A 17404-nucleotide genomic window follows, 5' to 3' on the forward strand; every position below is an offset into this window, starting at 1 on the left:
GTTGTTATATTTTAAGTTATTTACATTTTAAGCTTTTATAAATCCCTTTTCCACTTGCTGTGGTTGAGGGGGTATAGAGTGAGTGCAGGACGCTACCCGCAACCGGCCCCCGACTGAAGCCGCCCCCCCACCGGCCCCCGACAACCCTCGCCTGAAGCTGTCCCCCCTCTATCGGCTGCAGGATGTTCTCTCCTCACCCCCCCCCCCCCCCCCCCCCCACTGGCCGCCAACAGCCCCCTCCTGAAGTCGTCCCCCTCCCCCACTGCAGGATGCTCCCCACCGGTCCCCGCCTGAGGCCGGTGGGGAGCGGCAGCGGTATGCCGCAACAGCAATAGGCCACGGCAGCAGTAGGCAGCGGCAGTGGTAGGCCACGGCAGCGACAAGGGGTAGGCCACGGCTGCGCTCCCACCCCCACCCCACCGGCCCCGCCTGAAGCCGTGCCCCTCCCCAGGCTGCAAGACGTTCCCCCTCCCCCACCGGCCCCGACAGTCCCCGCCTGTAGCCGTCCCTCTACCCCGGCTGCAGAACGCAACAAGAGACACAACAAGAAATGGACTGAATAAATCTCATCTTTAACTTTAAATTGTCGTTATATTTTAAGAGATTCACATTTTAAGCTTTAATAAATCCCTTTTCCACTTGCTGTGCCCAGGGGGGGGGGGGGGGTGGAGTGAGCGCGTGAGGGGGGGGGGGGAGAGGGGGAGGAGACAAGGGGCGGAGTGGGGGGTGGTGAGCGGAGGAGGGGGGATCAGGGACGTCACAACGGGAATCCGTCAGCGTCACCTGCGAAGTTGGGGGCTATGCGTGATTGGTGGAATGTTGCATTGGGGGACCAGGCCTACCGTGTGAGAATGGGTCACAACGGGTCCCACTTAGTCCAGTATGTATTAAATGTCTAACGGATGAGATAGTCCGACTGGTTCAGCCTCACCATTGTCCTCATTTTCAGCATTAATGATTATGGCAAGAAAGACAGTTTGAGTAGCCAATCCTCATCTCACATCCACACCTCTCATGAAAGGTTCTAAATTGACTTTGGAAATTTGTTGGAAATGTTCATTTGTGCTTCTTGTGAGAACAGGTGTGAAACTAAAATTTCTGGATGAAGGCCAGCATAAGGTTTAGGATGAGAATGCAAGCTGAGTTGAACTTTAGACGTATGGTGTATGGACTTTTGCAATGATTATTGTGGATGATTCAATTATCAATAGGGAATTGAACCTTTGTGCAAAATGTTGGGAAATTAATGTGCAGCATGCTCCTTAAGTGAAGCCTGACATCGATTCAAAGAATCCCAGAAAAATAATGACCCAGGAGACCATTTGGCCACCTGTGTCTGTTTGACTCAGTAAAGATTTGACAACCTAATCCCATCTATATGCACTTTATTGGTAGGCTTACAAGAGCTCCAAGTGCATATTCGGGTACTTTATAGAGATGGTGGCCATTCAGCCCATAATGTCTATGATGATCAGTAGGCTCCCATTTGTATTAATCCCACCTTCCAGCACTTGGCCTGTAGCCTTCAAAACCTAGGCAATACAAGTGCTCTTTACCTCCCTTGTGTCTTTGAGGTTAGCATAGCATTATAGATCTGTACAGATAATCCTATAATTTACAAAAAGTAAAACAACATATCAAAGAGTTCCTTATCAAGAGGGTATCACGTGTTATATAAACAAAATTATATTTCTCCAGCAATAGGGTCAGTGAAGACAATGATTTGGGATCAAAGATAACATTGTATAATTTGTTCATTTTTGTTAATAATGAAAAGGTAACCAAAACGGACCAAGAACACCATTTATGATCACAATATAGATGGCATGCATGAGAATTTTTATTCTGAATATATGGTGCACGGAATGTGCAGACCTATAAGCAGTAAACGTTTATCAAGAATACTCTGGATATATCAAAAATGCAAAGTTTACATTGTGCACTGAATAATATTTTTCCTGTGACCTGTAAATGAGGATTCCAGCTTCAACTCATTATGAAGTGACTGGATAAGTTCGTTTCAATGAATTATACACCTGCAAAAGAATGAGAAATTATGTTTTAATATTTAATATTTAAAACAGCTATGAAGTCATTATCCTGAATAGATGTATCGGTAGTACATACCTCTGTAATATCTGGTCTCTTGTTCTTCTTTTCATTTAAACACTGCCTTGCCGTTAAATACATTTTCTTAATTCCCATAGAGTCCCAGTCTTGCATCTTTTTGTCAACATAATCTTCAATTGTCTTTTCTTCATCATCTATTTCTTCCTTGATATCAAGCTTTCGGATTCAAGATAAAGTGAAACTCAGATATCTTTCTTGCTTTTAAAATAATTATTACTGGTGCAAATAAAATGTTATACTAATACGGGTGAATATCAAATGTAATTCAATATAACACCATGGGCAGTTGATTTATATTTTATTCAGAAAATGTAACAACAGTCTGCAAGCGTACCATTGCACCAAGGCCATTGAAATAAGCTTTATATTTCCTCACAATACAGGAGGCTCCATGGACTCATTGAAACTGTACCTGCTCTCAAAGCAATCTCATCTCTCCAATTTATTTACTTATTGAGTTTCTCACACATAGCTCTTAAAACTTTGGATTCATACACTTGCCACCTACATTGGGGATAATTTACAGTAGCCAATTAATCTCACAACCAGGAGGTCTTTGAGATGAGGAAGAAATCTGAAACATGCAGGACAAACCTACGTGGGCATAGGGAGAATGTGCAAATTCCACACAGACAGTACCAGAGGTCAGAATTGAACCCAAGTAGCGGGGGTTGTGAGACAGTTGCACTAAGTACAGTATCACTATACAATCCAAACAGAAAGAACAACGTTTCCCACAATGAATTCATTTTCCCCACATTAGACTGGACATCAGCCTAAATTACAACAGCAATCTGAAAGTTTAAAAATTGGAGTATTGTATTACCAATAGCTGTGGTTCACGATGCTCATCAACTGCTTTAAGCCCTGTTAATATTTCCAGTAAGACCTATATGCAAGGAGGAGAAAGGCACAGTCATACACATTTTTCAGTCTGTTCTGGAATATGCTAAATCTACATTTGCCAACATTGGTTAGTTTTAGTCTTGCTTGATTATTATCTAGGAAGTGAAGAGGAAACACGGAAATCCAAGGGAAAAAAATCTCCTATGTAGACAATAGACAATAGGTGCAGTAGTAGGCCATTTGGCCCTTCGAGCCAGCACCACCATTCACTGTGATCATGGCTGATCATCCACACTCAGTACCCATTCCTGCCTTTTCCCCAAATCCCCTGACCGCTATCTTTAAGAGCTCGATCCAACTCTCTCTTGAAAGCATACAGAGAATTGGCCTCTATTGCCTTCTGAGGCAGAGAATTCCACAGATTCACAACCCTCTGTGTGAAAACATTTTTCTTCATCTCCGTTCTAAATGGCTTACCCCTTATTCTTAACTGTGGCCCCTGGTTCTGGACACCCAACATCGGGAACATGTTTCCTGCGACCAACGTATCCAAACCCTTAATAATCTTATATGTTTCAATAATAAAATCCCTCTCAACCTTCTAAATTCCAGAGTATACAAGCCCAGCTACTCCACTCTATCAACATATGACAGTCCCGCCATCCCGGGAATTAACCTTGTGAACTCCCTCAATAGCAAGAATGTCCTTCCTCAAATTTGGAGACCACTAGGGCTCTGTACAACTGCAGAAGAACCTCTTTGCTCCTATACTCTTGTAATGAAGGCCAACATGCCACTCGCTTTCTCGCATGCTTCCTTTCAGTGACTGATGAACAAGGACCCCCAGATTTTGTTGTACTTTCCCCTTTTCCCATCTTGACACCATTCAGATAATAATCTGCCTTCCTGTTTTGCCACCAAAGTGGAAAACCTCACATTTATCCACATTAAACTGCATCTACCATCCATATACCCACTCACCCAACCTGTCCAAGTCACCCTGCATCCTCATAGCATCCTTCTCACAGTTCACACTGCCACCCAGCTTTGTGTCATCTGCAAATTTGCTAATGTTACTTTTAATCCCTTCATTTAAATCATTAATGATTTCAGTATTCCTATCTTTTTAAATTCAAATTAAATGTATTATTTGTCACAACTGTGCAATTACAACTCAATGTTCCACTTGTGTCAATCTTTTCACGCTAATTGACCTTCCTAAATGTGATATTTACAACTACCGTTTTTATAAGCATAATGTAAGATGCCTTTCTCATTTCTGGATTATGCAAACTTATATAAAATAAATTTGAAGTGAATAAAAATTGAATACTGTGAAAATAATTACAGTGAACATTAATTTTTTTCCTTTTATAATTTAAAAGAGGAATATAATTTATTCATTAATAACATTAAACTTTTAAGAATATAATTTTTATGGCTTTTAACCTCATAACCTTTGAACATTTCATTAATACAGGAAATAAACCTACACATTTGTGGATTTTACATAATCAACCAGGGCAGGAGGGCACGTTTGTGAAGATGGGGATAAAGCAACATTAACAAACTTAAAGCACATCCCTAATCGGGGAAATACCTGGCCATTGACCTTGATTGAAAGATATAGTATGGAAACAGGTCATTGTGCCCACCAAGTCTACACCAACCACACCACCAAGTTCACACCAGCGCTATGTTATTCCATTTTCTTCTTCAGTCCCAACACATTAGGGACAATTTACATAGGCCAATTAACCTAAAATCCTGCACAAATTTGAGACATAGGAAACCCATGCAGTCACAGGAAATACAGCTTTCATTGCAAACTCCATGCAGACATCACCCATGGTCAGGATCAAATACAGGTTTCTGGCACTGTGCTACGCCACTATGCCGCCCCAGAAACAGAAATGGCATGAAGGCCAGGAAAGTATGGAAAAATAGAAACTGCAGGTAATAAGCCGTGGATGCTGTTTTTACCAGCAATGGGTCAAGTAGAAAGAGAAGTACAGTGCCCTCCATAATGTTTGGGACAAAGACCCATCATTTATTTATTTGCATCTGTACTCCACAGTTTGAGATTTGTAATAGAAAACATCACATGTGGTTAAAGTACACATTGTCAGATTTTAATAAAGGCCATTTATATACATTTTGGTTTCATTATGTAGAAATTACATGTGTTTATACAAAGTCCCCCCATTTCAGGGCACCATAATGTATGGAACACATGGCTTCACAGGCGTTTGTAATTGCTCACGTGTGTTTAATTGCCTCCTTAATGCAGATATAAGAGAGCTCTCAGCACATAGTCTTTCCTCCAATCTTTCCATCACCTTTGGAAACTTTTATTGCTGTTTATCAACATGAGGCCCAAAGTTGTGCCAATGAAAGTCAAAGAAGCCATTATGAGACTGAGAAACAAGAATAAAACTGTTGGAGACATCAGCCAAACCTTAGGCTTACCAAAATCAACTTTGGAACATCATTAAGAAGAAAGAGCACTGGTGAGCTTACTAATCGCAAAGGGACTGACAAGCCAAGGAAGACCTCCACAGTTGATGACAGAATTCTCTCAATAATAAAGAAAAATCCCCAAACACTTGCCCGACAGATCAGAAACACTCTTCAGGAGTGGATTTGTCAATGACCACTGTCCGCAGACGACTTCATGAACAGAAATACAGAGGCTACCCTGCAAGATGCAAACTACTGGTTTGCCGCAAAAAAAGGATGGCCAGGTTAGTTTGCCAAGAAGTACTTAAAAGAGAAACCACAGTTCTGGAAAAAGGTCTTGTAGACACATGAGACGAAGATTAACATATCATAGTGATGACAAGAGCAAAGTATAGAGGAGAGAAGGAACTGCCCAAGATCCAAAGCATACCACCTCATCTGAGAAACACGGTGGTGGGGGTGTTATGGCCTGGGCATGTATGGCTGCTGAAGGTACTGGCTCACATCCTCATTGATGATACTATTGCTGATGGTAGTAGCACAATGAATTCTGAAGTGTATAGACGTATCCTATCTACTCTAAACAAATGCCACAAAACCCATTGTCCGGCGGTTCATTCTATAGCAAGTCAATGATCCCAAACATTGCTAAAGCAACAAAGGAGTTTGTCAAAGCTAAAAAATGGTAAATTCTTGATTGGCCAAGTCAATCACCCGATCTGAACCCAATTGAGCATGCCTTTTATATACTGAAGAGAAAACTGAAGGGGACTAGCCCCCAAAACAAGCATAAGCTAAAGATGGCTACAATACAGGCCTAGCAGAGCATCACCAGAGAACACTGACAATGTGCACTTTAACCACATGTGATTTTTTTTCTATTACAAATCTCAAATTGTAGAGTACAGAGGCAAATAAATAAACGATGGGTCTTTGTCCCAAACATTCTGGAGGGCACTGTAAAAGGGGCTGAAATTTAAGGTAAATGGTAAGTCAAGTTGAGTTTATTGTCATATGCACAAGTACTGTGAGATAGCACAAAGCACATAGGCGATGACAACGCAGGAACACATATAAATTGTAGAAAAATCATATAAAAATTAAACAAGACAATGAAAATAAAAACTGCACAAAACAAGGCATTAGTGTAAACAACAATTAGAAAACAAGTCCGTGGTAGTTCAGGATGTGGCCTACACTGCTCCATTTCCAAGATAAGATTATGGTTTTAAGGTTGTGCAGATTGGCTCAAGAACCTGACGGTTGTAGGAAAGTAGCTGTTTCTGAATCGCCAGACACCCAGGTTCGATCTTGACCTTGGATGCTGTCTGTATGGAGTCTGCACATTCTCCCTGTGGCCATGTGGGTTTTCTCCGGGTGCTCCGGTTTCCTCCCACATTTCCAAAAGACTTGCAGGTTTGTAGGTTAATTGGCTTCTGTAAATTGTCTCTGGTACCCCTAGTGTGTAGGATAGAAAAAGCGTATGGATGATCATTGGCCGTTGTGGACTCGGTGGGTCGAAGGAACCGTTTCCACGCTGTCTCTCTGAACTAAACTAAAATAGGGCATGGCTGGAATGGTGGGGATGCCTGATGTTAGATGCAGCACTTTTAATAGCGTACAGTGACTGTAATGGACTTGACTGAGTCCATCATTCTTTGGAGTCTTTTGTGTTCATCTATGTTGATATTGCCACTAGGCCATCAGGCAACAAGTTAGGATCTATTTTACAGTGAATCGGTAGAAGGTTAGAGGTTAGAAGGTAACATGCCAAATCTCTTTAACCTTCTAAAAATGTTGTTGCTCTAGCGTGCCTGCTTTGTGATTACATCTATGTGCTGGACCCAGTACTGGCCATCTGAGATATTAATGCTCAGGATTAGAGGGGAGATCAAGCAGACATTTTTTTTCACTCTGAGAATGGAACGGGTCTGGAATTCACTGAACAAAGGGAAGATAAAGACGGAACTTATTATTATCTTTAAGATCAGTTAGGTTAGGTCACTCTTCCAGGACTGGTGCAGACATGATTCACTGAAGCTTCTGTGTAATATTTTTTCACTTTATTCGATCGTTCAGTCAGGTAGGAAAAAAAACTCAAGTACCTACCACTCCAAAGCTAAAAATATCTGACTTTGGTGTAATCTCCCCACGTAAAGCTTCTGGAGCCATGTATGCAGTTGTGCCTACAATTTTATCTGTTAACACAGTCTGTGGTAATTGTGTTGAAGCCCGAGTAAGTCCAAAGTCTGAAATTTTAGGAACAAACAAAGCATCCAACAAGATATTTGCACTGAAAAACAAAATGATCAATAAACAATTTCTGAGATACTTCAACTTCTTCAAGAAATACAATTTTTAATTTCTCTGATTGCATGTTTCGTATTGTTCAAAGGGTATTTCAAAATAAATATTAGAATAGCTGATCTGATAAATGATGCACAACAATTTTTCTCATTATCCCACCCCCTTTCCCTTCCACCTTTCTCTTCTTCTGGCTTTACATTTCACTCTTCCTCTCTGTCTGGCACCCTTTTCGCTCTTTTTCATCTCTAGCCTTTGTCTACTCATATTACAATCAAAACCCCCTCACCTGTAAATACCTATCTTGCCAGGCTTTGTCCCGCCCTCACCACTTTTCCAGCTTTCTCTCCCCAACTGCAATCAATGTAAAACATTTATTTCATCTTATCATCTTTAGGAAGGAGGACACCTCCACATATATCAACAGAGAACTAATATCTAGTGATATACATACATATATGCTTCCATACAAACATACATGTTTGCCTACCATTTTAACCTAATGGGTTGGGTGCATCTGGAAAAAAGTCTGAGTGTGTATGGAAGTGAGCATTGAGATTTAAATGTGGATTCTTTAGGGGTTTTTTCCTCTAATTCCTTTGGCTACCATTTCACCAACATATTTTGGTTCACTTATTTTAATATCATATCCCTGTTCAACTTTTTCCTGCCTAGGAATTCAAAATCAGTTTTTTTGCCCCAAATTAAATGTCAAAATAATTGTCTCTTTGTCATTCTGAGATTTAATTGACAAATACATGGCAACCTCTTTGTCAGGGAGCATAGGAATACATTACTCCCCTTTCAATGTTCAGTTTGGAATTACCCATCAAATTAACAACAGAGATGTAATGCTGAGGCTCTATAAGGCGTTGGTTCGGCTGCATTTGGAGTACTCTGAGCAAATCTGGGCCCCATACCCGAGGAAGGATGTGCTGGCTCTGGAGAGGGTCCAGTTTACAAGAATTATTCCAGGAATGAGTGGGTTAGCATAAGATGAGTGTTTGATAGCACTGGGCCTATACTCAGTGGAGTTTAGAAGGTTGAGGGGGGACCTCATTGAAATTTACAGAATAATGAAAGACATAGATAGAGTGGATGTGGAAAGGATGTCTCCATTAGTGGGAGTGTCTAGGACAAGAGGCCAGAGCCTCAGAATTAAACGGTACTCTTTTAGAAAGGAAGTGAGGAGGAACTTTGTTAGTCAGAGGGTAGTTAATCTGTGGAACTCATTGCCACAGAGGGCTGTGGAGGCCAAGTCAGTGGATATTTTTAAGGCAGAGACAGACAAATACTTGATTAGAACGGGTGTCAAGGGTTATGGGGAGAAGGCAGGAAAATGGGATTAGGAGGCAGACAACAGCCATGATTGAATGGCGGAGTAGACTCGATGGACCAAATGCCCTAATTCTACTCCTATAACTTGTGAACTGTTTCTAGAAACTAAACATACCTGGAACAAAATAGTCTTCATAGCACAGGGCAGGAATGCCAGATAGGTGAAATGATTTAACCTCATCCTGGCTCACACCACACTGTACAGACCCGCCACATTAATTCTCACTTTGCATCCCGATGCTGTTGCAACCTCACACCACTGCCATCTGCTCTTCTAAAATGTGACAACTTGCTCCCACACTGAAATTACTAATCCCCAATTTCCCATTTTACTTAAGGGCCTGTCCCACTTGGGCATCATTTGCGCGTCACACAGGTGGCGCGCGAGAATTTTGAGAATCCCAAAATCCTGGGGCGCCGCGCGCCACTGCCTACGCCACCACGCCTCGGCGCGCGCTATGCGCGCGTAATGCACGCCATGCGAACGTCGTGACGCGTAAATGATGTTGCGTAAATGAAGCGCAAATGAAGCTCAGTGGGACAGGCCCTTTACCCTCCAAATAAACTGCCTAACTGGTCCATGATCCTTACCTTTTACAATGTTAATCTATGATAAACATCTGTTCCCAATCCAATGTTTGTGTTAACTTAAAAAGACACAAGATGCTGGAGTAACACAGCGGGTCAAGCAGTATCTCTGGAGAACATAAATAGGCGATATTTTGGATTGGGACTCTTCTTCAGACCATGTTCTTCAGAGATGCTGCCTGACCTGCTGAGTTACTCCAGCGCTGTGTGTCTTTTTTGTAAACCGGCATCTGCAGTTCACTGTATCTATCTTTGTTTTAACTTGTTACATTTATATATAATTGGTTAATTTCTTCTATGATGTTAGAGTACAATTAAAACAATTACAAATACTGAAATGATATAATAAAATGATAGAGCATAATGCTAATAAAAAGTAAAAATTATAAATTTGTTCAGATAAATCAAATTGAGTTTTTTTAAGAAGTAACCAAAAAGGTTGATGACGGCAAAGCCGTAGACATTGTCTGTATGGACCTCAGCAAGGCACTTGATAAATCTGTTCTGGACGGTTAGATCACATGGGATCCAGGTTGAGCTAACCATCTGGATAGAGAATTGGTGTCATGGAAGGAAGCAGATGGTGATGATAGAAGGTTGTTTCCCAGTGGTATGCCTTAGGACCCATTGCTGTTTGTGGTTTATATCAACGATTTGAATGAGAATATACAAAGCATGATTAGTAAGTTTGCAGACTTCAGTGAGGTGATATTTGGACCTTCACGGGGCCCTGGGGAGTGTTGTAGAGCAGAGTACAGTCTAGGTGTGTAGGTACATACTTCCCTTAAAGTGGCATGACAGGTAAAAAAGGTGGTCAAGAAGACTTTTGGTACACTGGCCTTCATCAGTCAGGGAATTAAGTATAAAAGTTGTTATGTTATGTATCAATTGTGCAAGATGTTGGTGAAGTAGCATTTAGTGTATGTGTGTTGGTGACCCCGCTATAGGAACAATGTCGTTATCTGGAAAGAGTGCAGAGAAGATTTATGAGGATGTTGAAAGGACTTGAGTGCCTGAACTATAGGAAGAGGTTTAGCAGGCTAGGACTTTATTCTTTGGAGAGCAGGAGGTTGGTGAGTGGTTTTATAGAGGTGTATAGAATCATGAGGGGGAAATAGAAAGGATGAATGCACAGTCTTTTACCCAGAGTAGGGGAATCAAGAAGCAGAGGACATAAGTTTAAAGTGAGAGGGGAAAGATTTAATAGTAACGTGAGGAGCAGGTTTTTCACACAGTGGGTGGTGGAACAAGCTGCCAGATAAGGTATGTGTCGGAAGGAACTGCAGATGTTGGTTTATTCTGAAGACAGACACAAAATGCTGGAGTAACTCAGTGGGTCGGGCAACAGCACTGGAGAAAAAGAATAGGTGATGTTTTGGGCCGGAACACCTTTTCAGGTGGTAGTTGAGGCAGGTACTAAAACAACATATAAAAGATATTTGGATAGGTACATTGAAAAGAAAGGTTCACAGGGATATGCATTAAACATGGGCAGGTGGGACTAGCTAAGTATGGGTAGATAAGGCATCTTGGTCAGCATTGGCAAGTTGGGCCGAAGGGCCTGTTTCCGTGCTGTATGATTCTAAAGGTCACTGACATGAAATGTTAACCCAATTTTTCCCTGCCCAGATAATGCCTGATCTGTTGATAATTTTCAGCATTTTCTGTTTTATTTCAAATTTTCAACATCTGCAGTATTTTGCTTTTGGATTGATTTGCTAGAAATTGCACACTGATAAAAAAAATCAGTGAATGTCTTTTTGTTATGAAAAACTTGGATAATAATCAATGATTTCTTCAGTTAGTACTTTTCCAAGCCATCTAATGATAAGAAAATACCATAGATACAACACAGGAAATACAAAGAAACGTTAAAAACATGAAAAATATTTGTTACCTTTTTACATCACGATGAATATGATTATTTTCATGTAGGTATTTTAACCCATTAGCTGTACCCAAAGCAATACTGCATCTTGTGTGCCAAGAAATTGGAGGTGTCTTATCCTGAAAATGTTTAAGAATTAACTATATTAATCAATAAATGACGCCATTGTAAATCAATCAAAACTAATACAAAGATCACCATGTTCAGACTTTTATGAAGCATAAATGTAGTTACCCGACATGCTAATCTGTCCAGCAATGACCCATTGGGCATGTAATCATAAACCAGGCAGGGATGTTCCCAATCATTGGAGAAACCAAATAACTCGACCAAATTTTCATGTTTACATCTGGAAATGTGTTACACCAGAGTTATCATCAAGTTAAAAAATATTCTTAGAGACTAATAAAAGTAGCAACAACTATTTGTCGAAACTGGACATACTTCGCTAATGTTTTAACTTCTTGAAAGAACTGGCACTTGAGCTCGTCAGGACTGATATTTTGGTGACGTTCTGTCTGTGGGGGGAAAAAAAAAACAAGATGAAGTTTATAATCAGTTGATAACTCAGTTCTAGCATAGATTTTCACAATCCTTTACACATCAAAGGGATGAAAAAGCTGGCAGAAGAAACTGCATATGGTATTTTATTGAAGAAAATATAACTGTCTTTACATGAACAGCATAGTACTTTCGAAGATAGACACAAAAAGTTGGAATAACTCAGCGGGTCAGGCAACATCTCTGGAGAAATAGGTGACGTTTTAGGTCTACATTCCTTTTCTCCAGAGATGCTGCGTTACTCCAGCATTTTATGTCTATCTTCAATGTAAATCAGCATCTGCAGTTCCTTCCGATACAACATAATTCTTTCACCTTGTGTTATTAGAATATTTTGTACCTGCTCATTTAAAATGTTTTATTTTACCACTTACTTTCCCAAATATTGGATTATCCTGTGAGAGCTTTGGAAGAAAGACTTAGCTTTACATGGCACCTTCAATAACGAGGAAATTCTATAATGCTTTGCAATCAACAAATAAAATCATTTTGATATGTCGGCAATATGGCAGGTGATTAAAGACATAAATGCTCTGCAAATAACAGTGGCATTAAACCATTTTTTATGCTTTTTTTTGTGACACTGATTCAATGCTAAATAAAGATCAGGAGGTTGTGAAGAATTTATTAAACAAACAAAATCTGCATATACTAGAAATCTGAAATAAAAGCTGGAATTGCTAGAAATATTCAGGAAGTGTGCATTTGAGGCCTGACAAATTGCAGATCAACAAAGCTGGAACAAGAAGACAGCAGTGAAGGAGTGAAACAAGATTAACTACATAGCACCAGAGAACTGGGGTTTTTTTTTTAAACAGCTCACACCAAGAGAGCATTCACTCAGCGGAAGCTCTGAGGCAGATCCTGGAGACCTGGAGCAGATTTAACTCACTGAACTTGGGCACCAGGATGGACAGCCACTGTCCAAGAAAGCATCCAGAGGCAAGTTGCCACTGATCCAGTTAGATACTGGAGACATGCCACTATTCCCTGAGCTGGAGTTTTAGGACAGGTGATCATTCTCCAAGTGAAGCACAGTTGATTACATTTCTTGCTTAGATGCTGCTCACAGTTGAGAAATCTCCTTGGGATCTTTTTTGGGTGGGTACTCCTTGAGGCTTTGATGAATCAGGAGTGACCTTATTCAAACCTAAGAGCCTAAGAGGGCTTGATAGGATAGATGTTGAGATTTTTTCTTAACTGGGAGAGTCAAGAACGAGGGGTCATAGCTGCAAACTAAGTGCCAGTAATTTAAAACTGAGGTGCATGTGCATGCAAGTGATGGCTGGAATTCACCCCCTCCCCTCTCCAAGGGTGGTGGAGGCCAAATTATTAAATGTATTTAAGACGGAAACATATATTTGGAAGATTGAGTAATTGAGGGATATAAAGACCTCACACATATATGAAATTGAGGTCAGCATAGTTCAGCAATGATCATATCAAATGGCAGGGAAGGCTTGTGGCCAACTCCTGCTTTATTTTCTTGTTTGCTTCAGTCATTCTGCATAAATAACAAATTAAGTAATATGCAGCATGTTTGATGCCCTTCAACATGTTTTACATGAGTCTTTGTAATATCAATGTTGTGCTTTATGCATTGAGGTGCTGTCTTCCTTTATCTCGGACAGATCGACTGTCTAGTGTCTATTTAGACACTATCAGACTGGTGCTTGTGGGACCATAATGAGCAGAAATTGGCAGATGCATTTCAAATATTGCAGAATCTCAATATACTTCACGATGTCTCTTACATCTTCAACGCGACTTGTTCTGAAGATGTAAGAAATATCTTAAAGTGTATTGAGATTCTTTTCCTCATTATTTTTAGTTAGGCATGCTTGGTCATTCCTCCCCAAACATTTATCTTTAATTTTGACCAGATGCTGAATTTAAATTAATCCTTACTATTGTTTACACATACATAAAGTCCTATTTTTTGATGCACAAACAAAGCCATATAAATGAGTCTGATTAGGAATCTACATTTAGTCTAAAATAGGTATATTTGAAAGTGTACTCAAAAACAAGAGAAAATAAAATGTTCTGTTGAGCTGAAACAAATATCACTAAATATCACTGAAGGGGTGCAGCTGGTAGAACAGCCATTGCCAGATACACTGGTTCAATCCTGCACGTTCTTCCTGTGATCACGTGGGTTTCCTCTGGGGACTCCGATTTCCATCCACATCCCAAAGACGTGCAGGTTTGTAGGTTACTTGGCCTCTATAAATGGTCCTTAATATGCAGGGAGTGGATGAGAAAATGGAATACCATAGAACCCGTGTGAATGGTCAACATGCATATGGTGGGCCGAAGGGATTGTTTCCATGCTGTATCTCAAATGTAAAGTACTTCAAAATAAAACAGATACAAATTTACAGATATTAGGTAATTCTATGGAATAATCAACTTTAGCATCACATATGCCAGCAATTTATATTGTTGGCAAACATGAGACTGTTGCTCATAGCTCACTTACACAGTCTTCATCCTTAAAATAAAATGTACACGTTTGTTTTTAACAATGAATCTCTCCAGTTGGATTTAATAAATCCCAATAAAATTGCTATGATTTAAATTAATTTGAAAAGCAATGGTATAATGCACCAATTATTTATTTTATATGTTAAGAGCAAAGGGATATTAATGTGTTTTGTTCCCCTTCGTAGTGGACTGTTACTGTTTGCTTACTTGAGTTTCTTTCTGTTCCATGACAGTGAGTGGCTATAACTTAATTAAATGAAACGTGAATTACTGTAGTAAAGGCAATGAATGCAATAGTTAGATGCAATGGATCCATCTCCTCTCATAACCACCTCATTGCTGTAAAGAGAGCTGTGAATAATATGTTTTTTATAGCTCAAGCACAAGCAGCTTCCAGGACCTACATAATGAATTTACAAGGCGCAGTTTACCCACCAAAAGCAATATTATGGTCCAATGATTGGTAAATTAGACAAATTGTGTTGCACAAAATCTATTGCATAAAACACTTAATTGTTTCATTTTAGAATCTACTAGACCAAGTGGGACCTGTTGGGTCCCATGTTCACACGGGAGGGCTGGTCCCCCAACGCAATATTCCACCTCTCCACCAATTCCAATATTGGGGGGGGGGGGGGCTTTCTGGAGCACTAGTATGGGTGTTGTGGGTCAAAGGGACTAGTTTCCAGAGGACTGGTATGGACATTGTGGGCCGAATGGATTCTTGGGCTGGCACCTCAGTCACTCAGCCCTGGTGGGCTGGCAGCTCAGTCATTCAGGCCTGGTGGGCTGGCAGCTCAGTCACTCAGGCCTGGTGGGCTGGCAGCTCAGTCACTCAGGCCTGGTGGGCTGGCAGCTCAGTCACTCAGGCCTGGTGCGCTGGCAGCTCAGTCACTCAGGCCTGGTGGGCTGGCAGCTCAGTCACTCAGGCCTGGTGGGCTGGTAGCTCAGTCACTCAGGCCTGGTGGGCTGGCAGCTCAGTCACTCAGGCCTGGTGGGCTGGCAGCTCAGTCACTCAGGCCTGGTGGGCAGGCAGCTCAGAAACTGCCAGAAATTCTGCCCAAAACAGGTGAGAGAGAAGGGGGAGAGGGTGGAGAATCAATTTTAGAAATTTTTCATCTATTTCTGCAAATCACAGTGAAGGTGGAAAGTCTATCCTGGCCTGGATCTCACAGGGAGCCAATGAAGGGAGGGAGAAAAATATTGGGGTGAGGTTTAATACTTGCTAGGGGAACACTTACTGATGGGCCGAAGGGACTCTTCCTGGGCTAGTACAGGCCTAATGGGCTGAAGGGACAAAAAGAAAATCGGAGTGAAATCTCAGTGAAAGGCACTTTTTCTGGACTTTTCCTGGGCCTTTTGGGCCAAAATGTTTGGTTTCAGGCAGGCCAAACAACTCATCTCATTTTATTTCATTTCCATTGCCATTTCAGTTTCAAGCACAGGGCAGGCCAAACAACTCATCTCATTTCTATTTCATTTCCATTTCAGTTTCAAGCACAGAGGCCAAACAACTCATGTCATTTTCATTTCCATTGCCATTTCAGTTTTTAAGCACAGGGCAGGCCAAACAACTCATCTCATTTTCATTTCCATTGCTATTTCAGTTTCAAGCACAGGGCAGGCTAAACACCTCATCTCATTTTCATTTCATTTAATTTCCATTGCGATTTCAGTTTCAAGCACAGGGCAGGCCAAACAACTCATCTCATTTTCATTAAGGGCTAACAAATCATTTGTTGCAAGTACATTGCAGACTCACAGTTCAGTTGACTCACAGCAGAATCACAGTTGTGGCGTCTCCCTCGCTATCTTCCAGAGTGACTGACTCATGTCCAGGCATCCAGGGTTTTATAGTCCTGCCCCCCACCCCCGGAAGGGGCGTTACTTTCATCATGATGATTGACAGGCAAGAGGGCCAATCAGCTGATCTCAAGATTTTTTAAACATTCATAACATTTATATTTATCATCGATTGGAAAAATCCTTCGGACTGCCACAGCGGAGGAGGACTGGGAATAAGATGGCCAAAAATCGCATCGATATAGGGTAGCGTTTTTTCTAAAATCAATATACAGCGCAGACAGGAATTGGTCAAGATGAGACGTTATGTAGATTTGTCTAGATTGCAGTGTCCAGCATTTTAGAAAAAGATATAAACCTCATTCAGGAAGAGGGGTTGAAGAAGAAGCAAAGATTGACAAATGCATCTCTTGGCACATGGCAACTTGAAGTATTTGTAACGTCTCACTTGCACTTGTAATTGATATTTTCATATACTTATAAAAGCTGTTTATTGATGCCCTCATCTACTAAAAGTCTGCTAAAGGATGTGGAAAATTCATTCACCTAATATTAATAGTATAGACAATAGGTGCCGGAAAAGGCCATTTGGCCCTTCGAGCCAGCATCGCCATTCAATGTGATCATGGCTGATCATCCCCAATCAGTCCCCCGTTCCTGCCTTCTCCCCATATCCCCTGACTCCGCTATCTTTAAGAGCCCTATCTAGCTCGCTCTTGAAAGTATCCAGAGAATTCTCTGCCTCCACCGCCCTCTGAGGTAGAGAATTCCACAGACTCACAACTCTCTGTGAGAAAAAGTGTTTCTTTGTCTCCGTTCTAAATGGCTTACCCCTTATTCGTAAACTGTGGCCCCTGGTTCTGGACTCCCCCAACATCGGGAACATATTTCCTGCATCTAGCGTATTCAAACCCTTAACAATCTTACATGTTTCAATAAGATTTCCTCTCATCCTTCTAAACTCCAATGGAATGGAGCCCAGCCGCTCCATTCTCTCAG

The 17404-nt window shown here is 41.0% G+C and overlaps 1 protein-coding gene across 5 annotated transcripts in view; it reads right to left on the minus strand.

The window, feature by feature from the left end:
- Positions 1-1368: 1368 nt before the first annotated feature.
- irak3 (interleukin 1 receptor associated kinase 3) overlaps positions 1369-17404 on the minus strand; it is a 33281-nt gene continuing 17245 nt past the window's right edge. For all 5 annotated transcript variants that reach the window (XM_033038286.1, XM_033038284.1, XM_033038283.1 and 2 more), the window contains 7 exons: positions 11999-12072; positions 11789-11903; positions 11564-11673; positions 7546-7729; positions 2957-3019; positions 2128-2286; positions 1369-2036 (listed from right to left, as the gene is read on the minus strand). In XM_033038286.1, coding sequence (XP_032894177.1) covers positions 1995-2036; positions 2128-2286; positions 2957-3019; positions 7546-7729; positions 11564-11673; positions 11789-11903; positions 11999-12072 — 747 coding nt within the window. In that variant the 3' untranslated portion in view covers positions 1369-1994. The remainder of the gene's footprint in view (positions 2037-2127; positions 2287-2956; positions 3020-7545; positions 7730-11563; positions 11674-11788; positions 11904-11998; positions 12073-17404) is intronic.

This window comes from Amblyraja radiata, chromosome 19, assembly GCF_010909765.2.
Source record: "Amblyraja radiata isolate CabotCenter1 chromosome 19, sAmbRad1.1.pri, whole genome shotgun sequence".
In the NCBI taxonomy this organism is placed as follows: Eukaryota; Metazoa; Chordata; class Chondrichthyes; order Rajiformes; family Rajidae; genus Amblyraja; species Amblyraja radiata.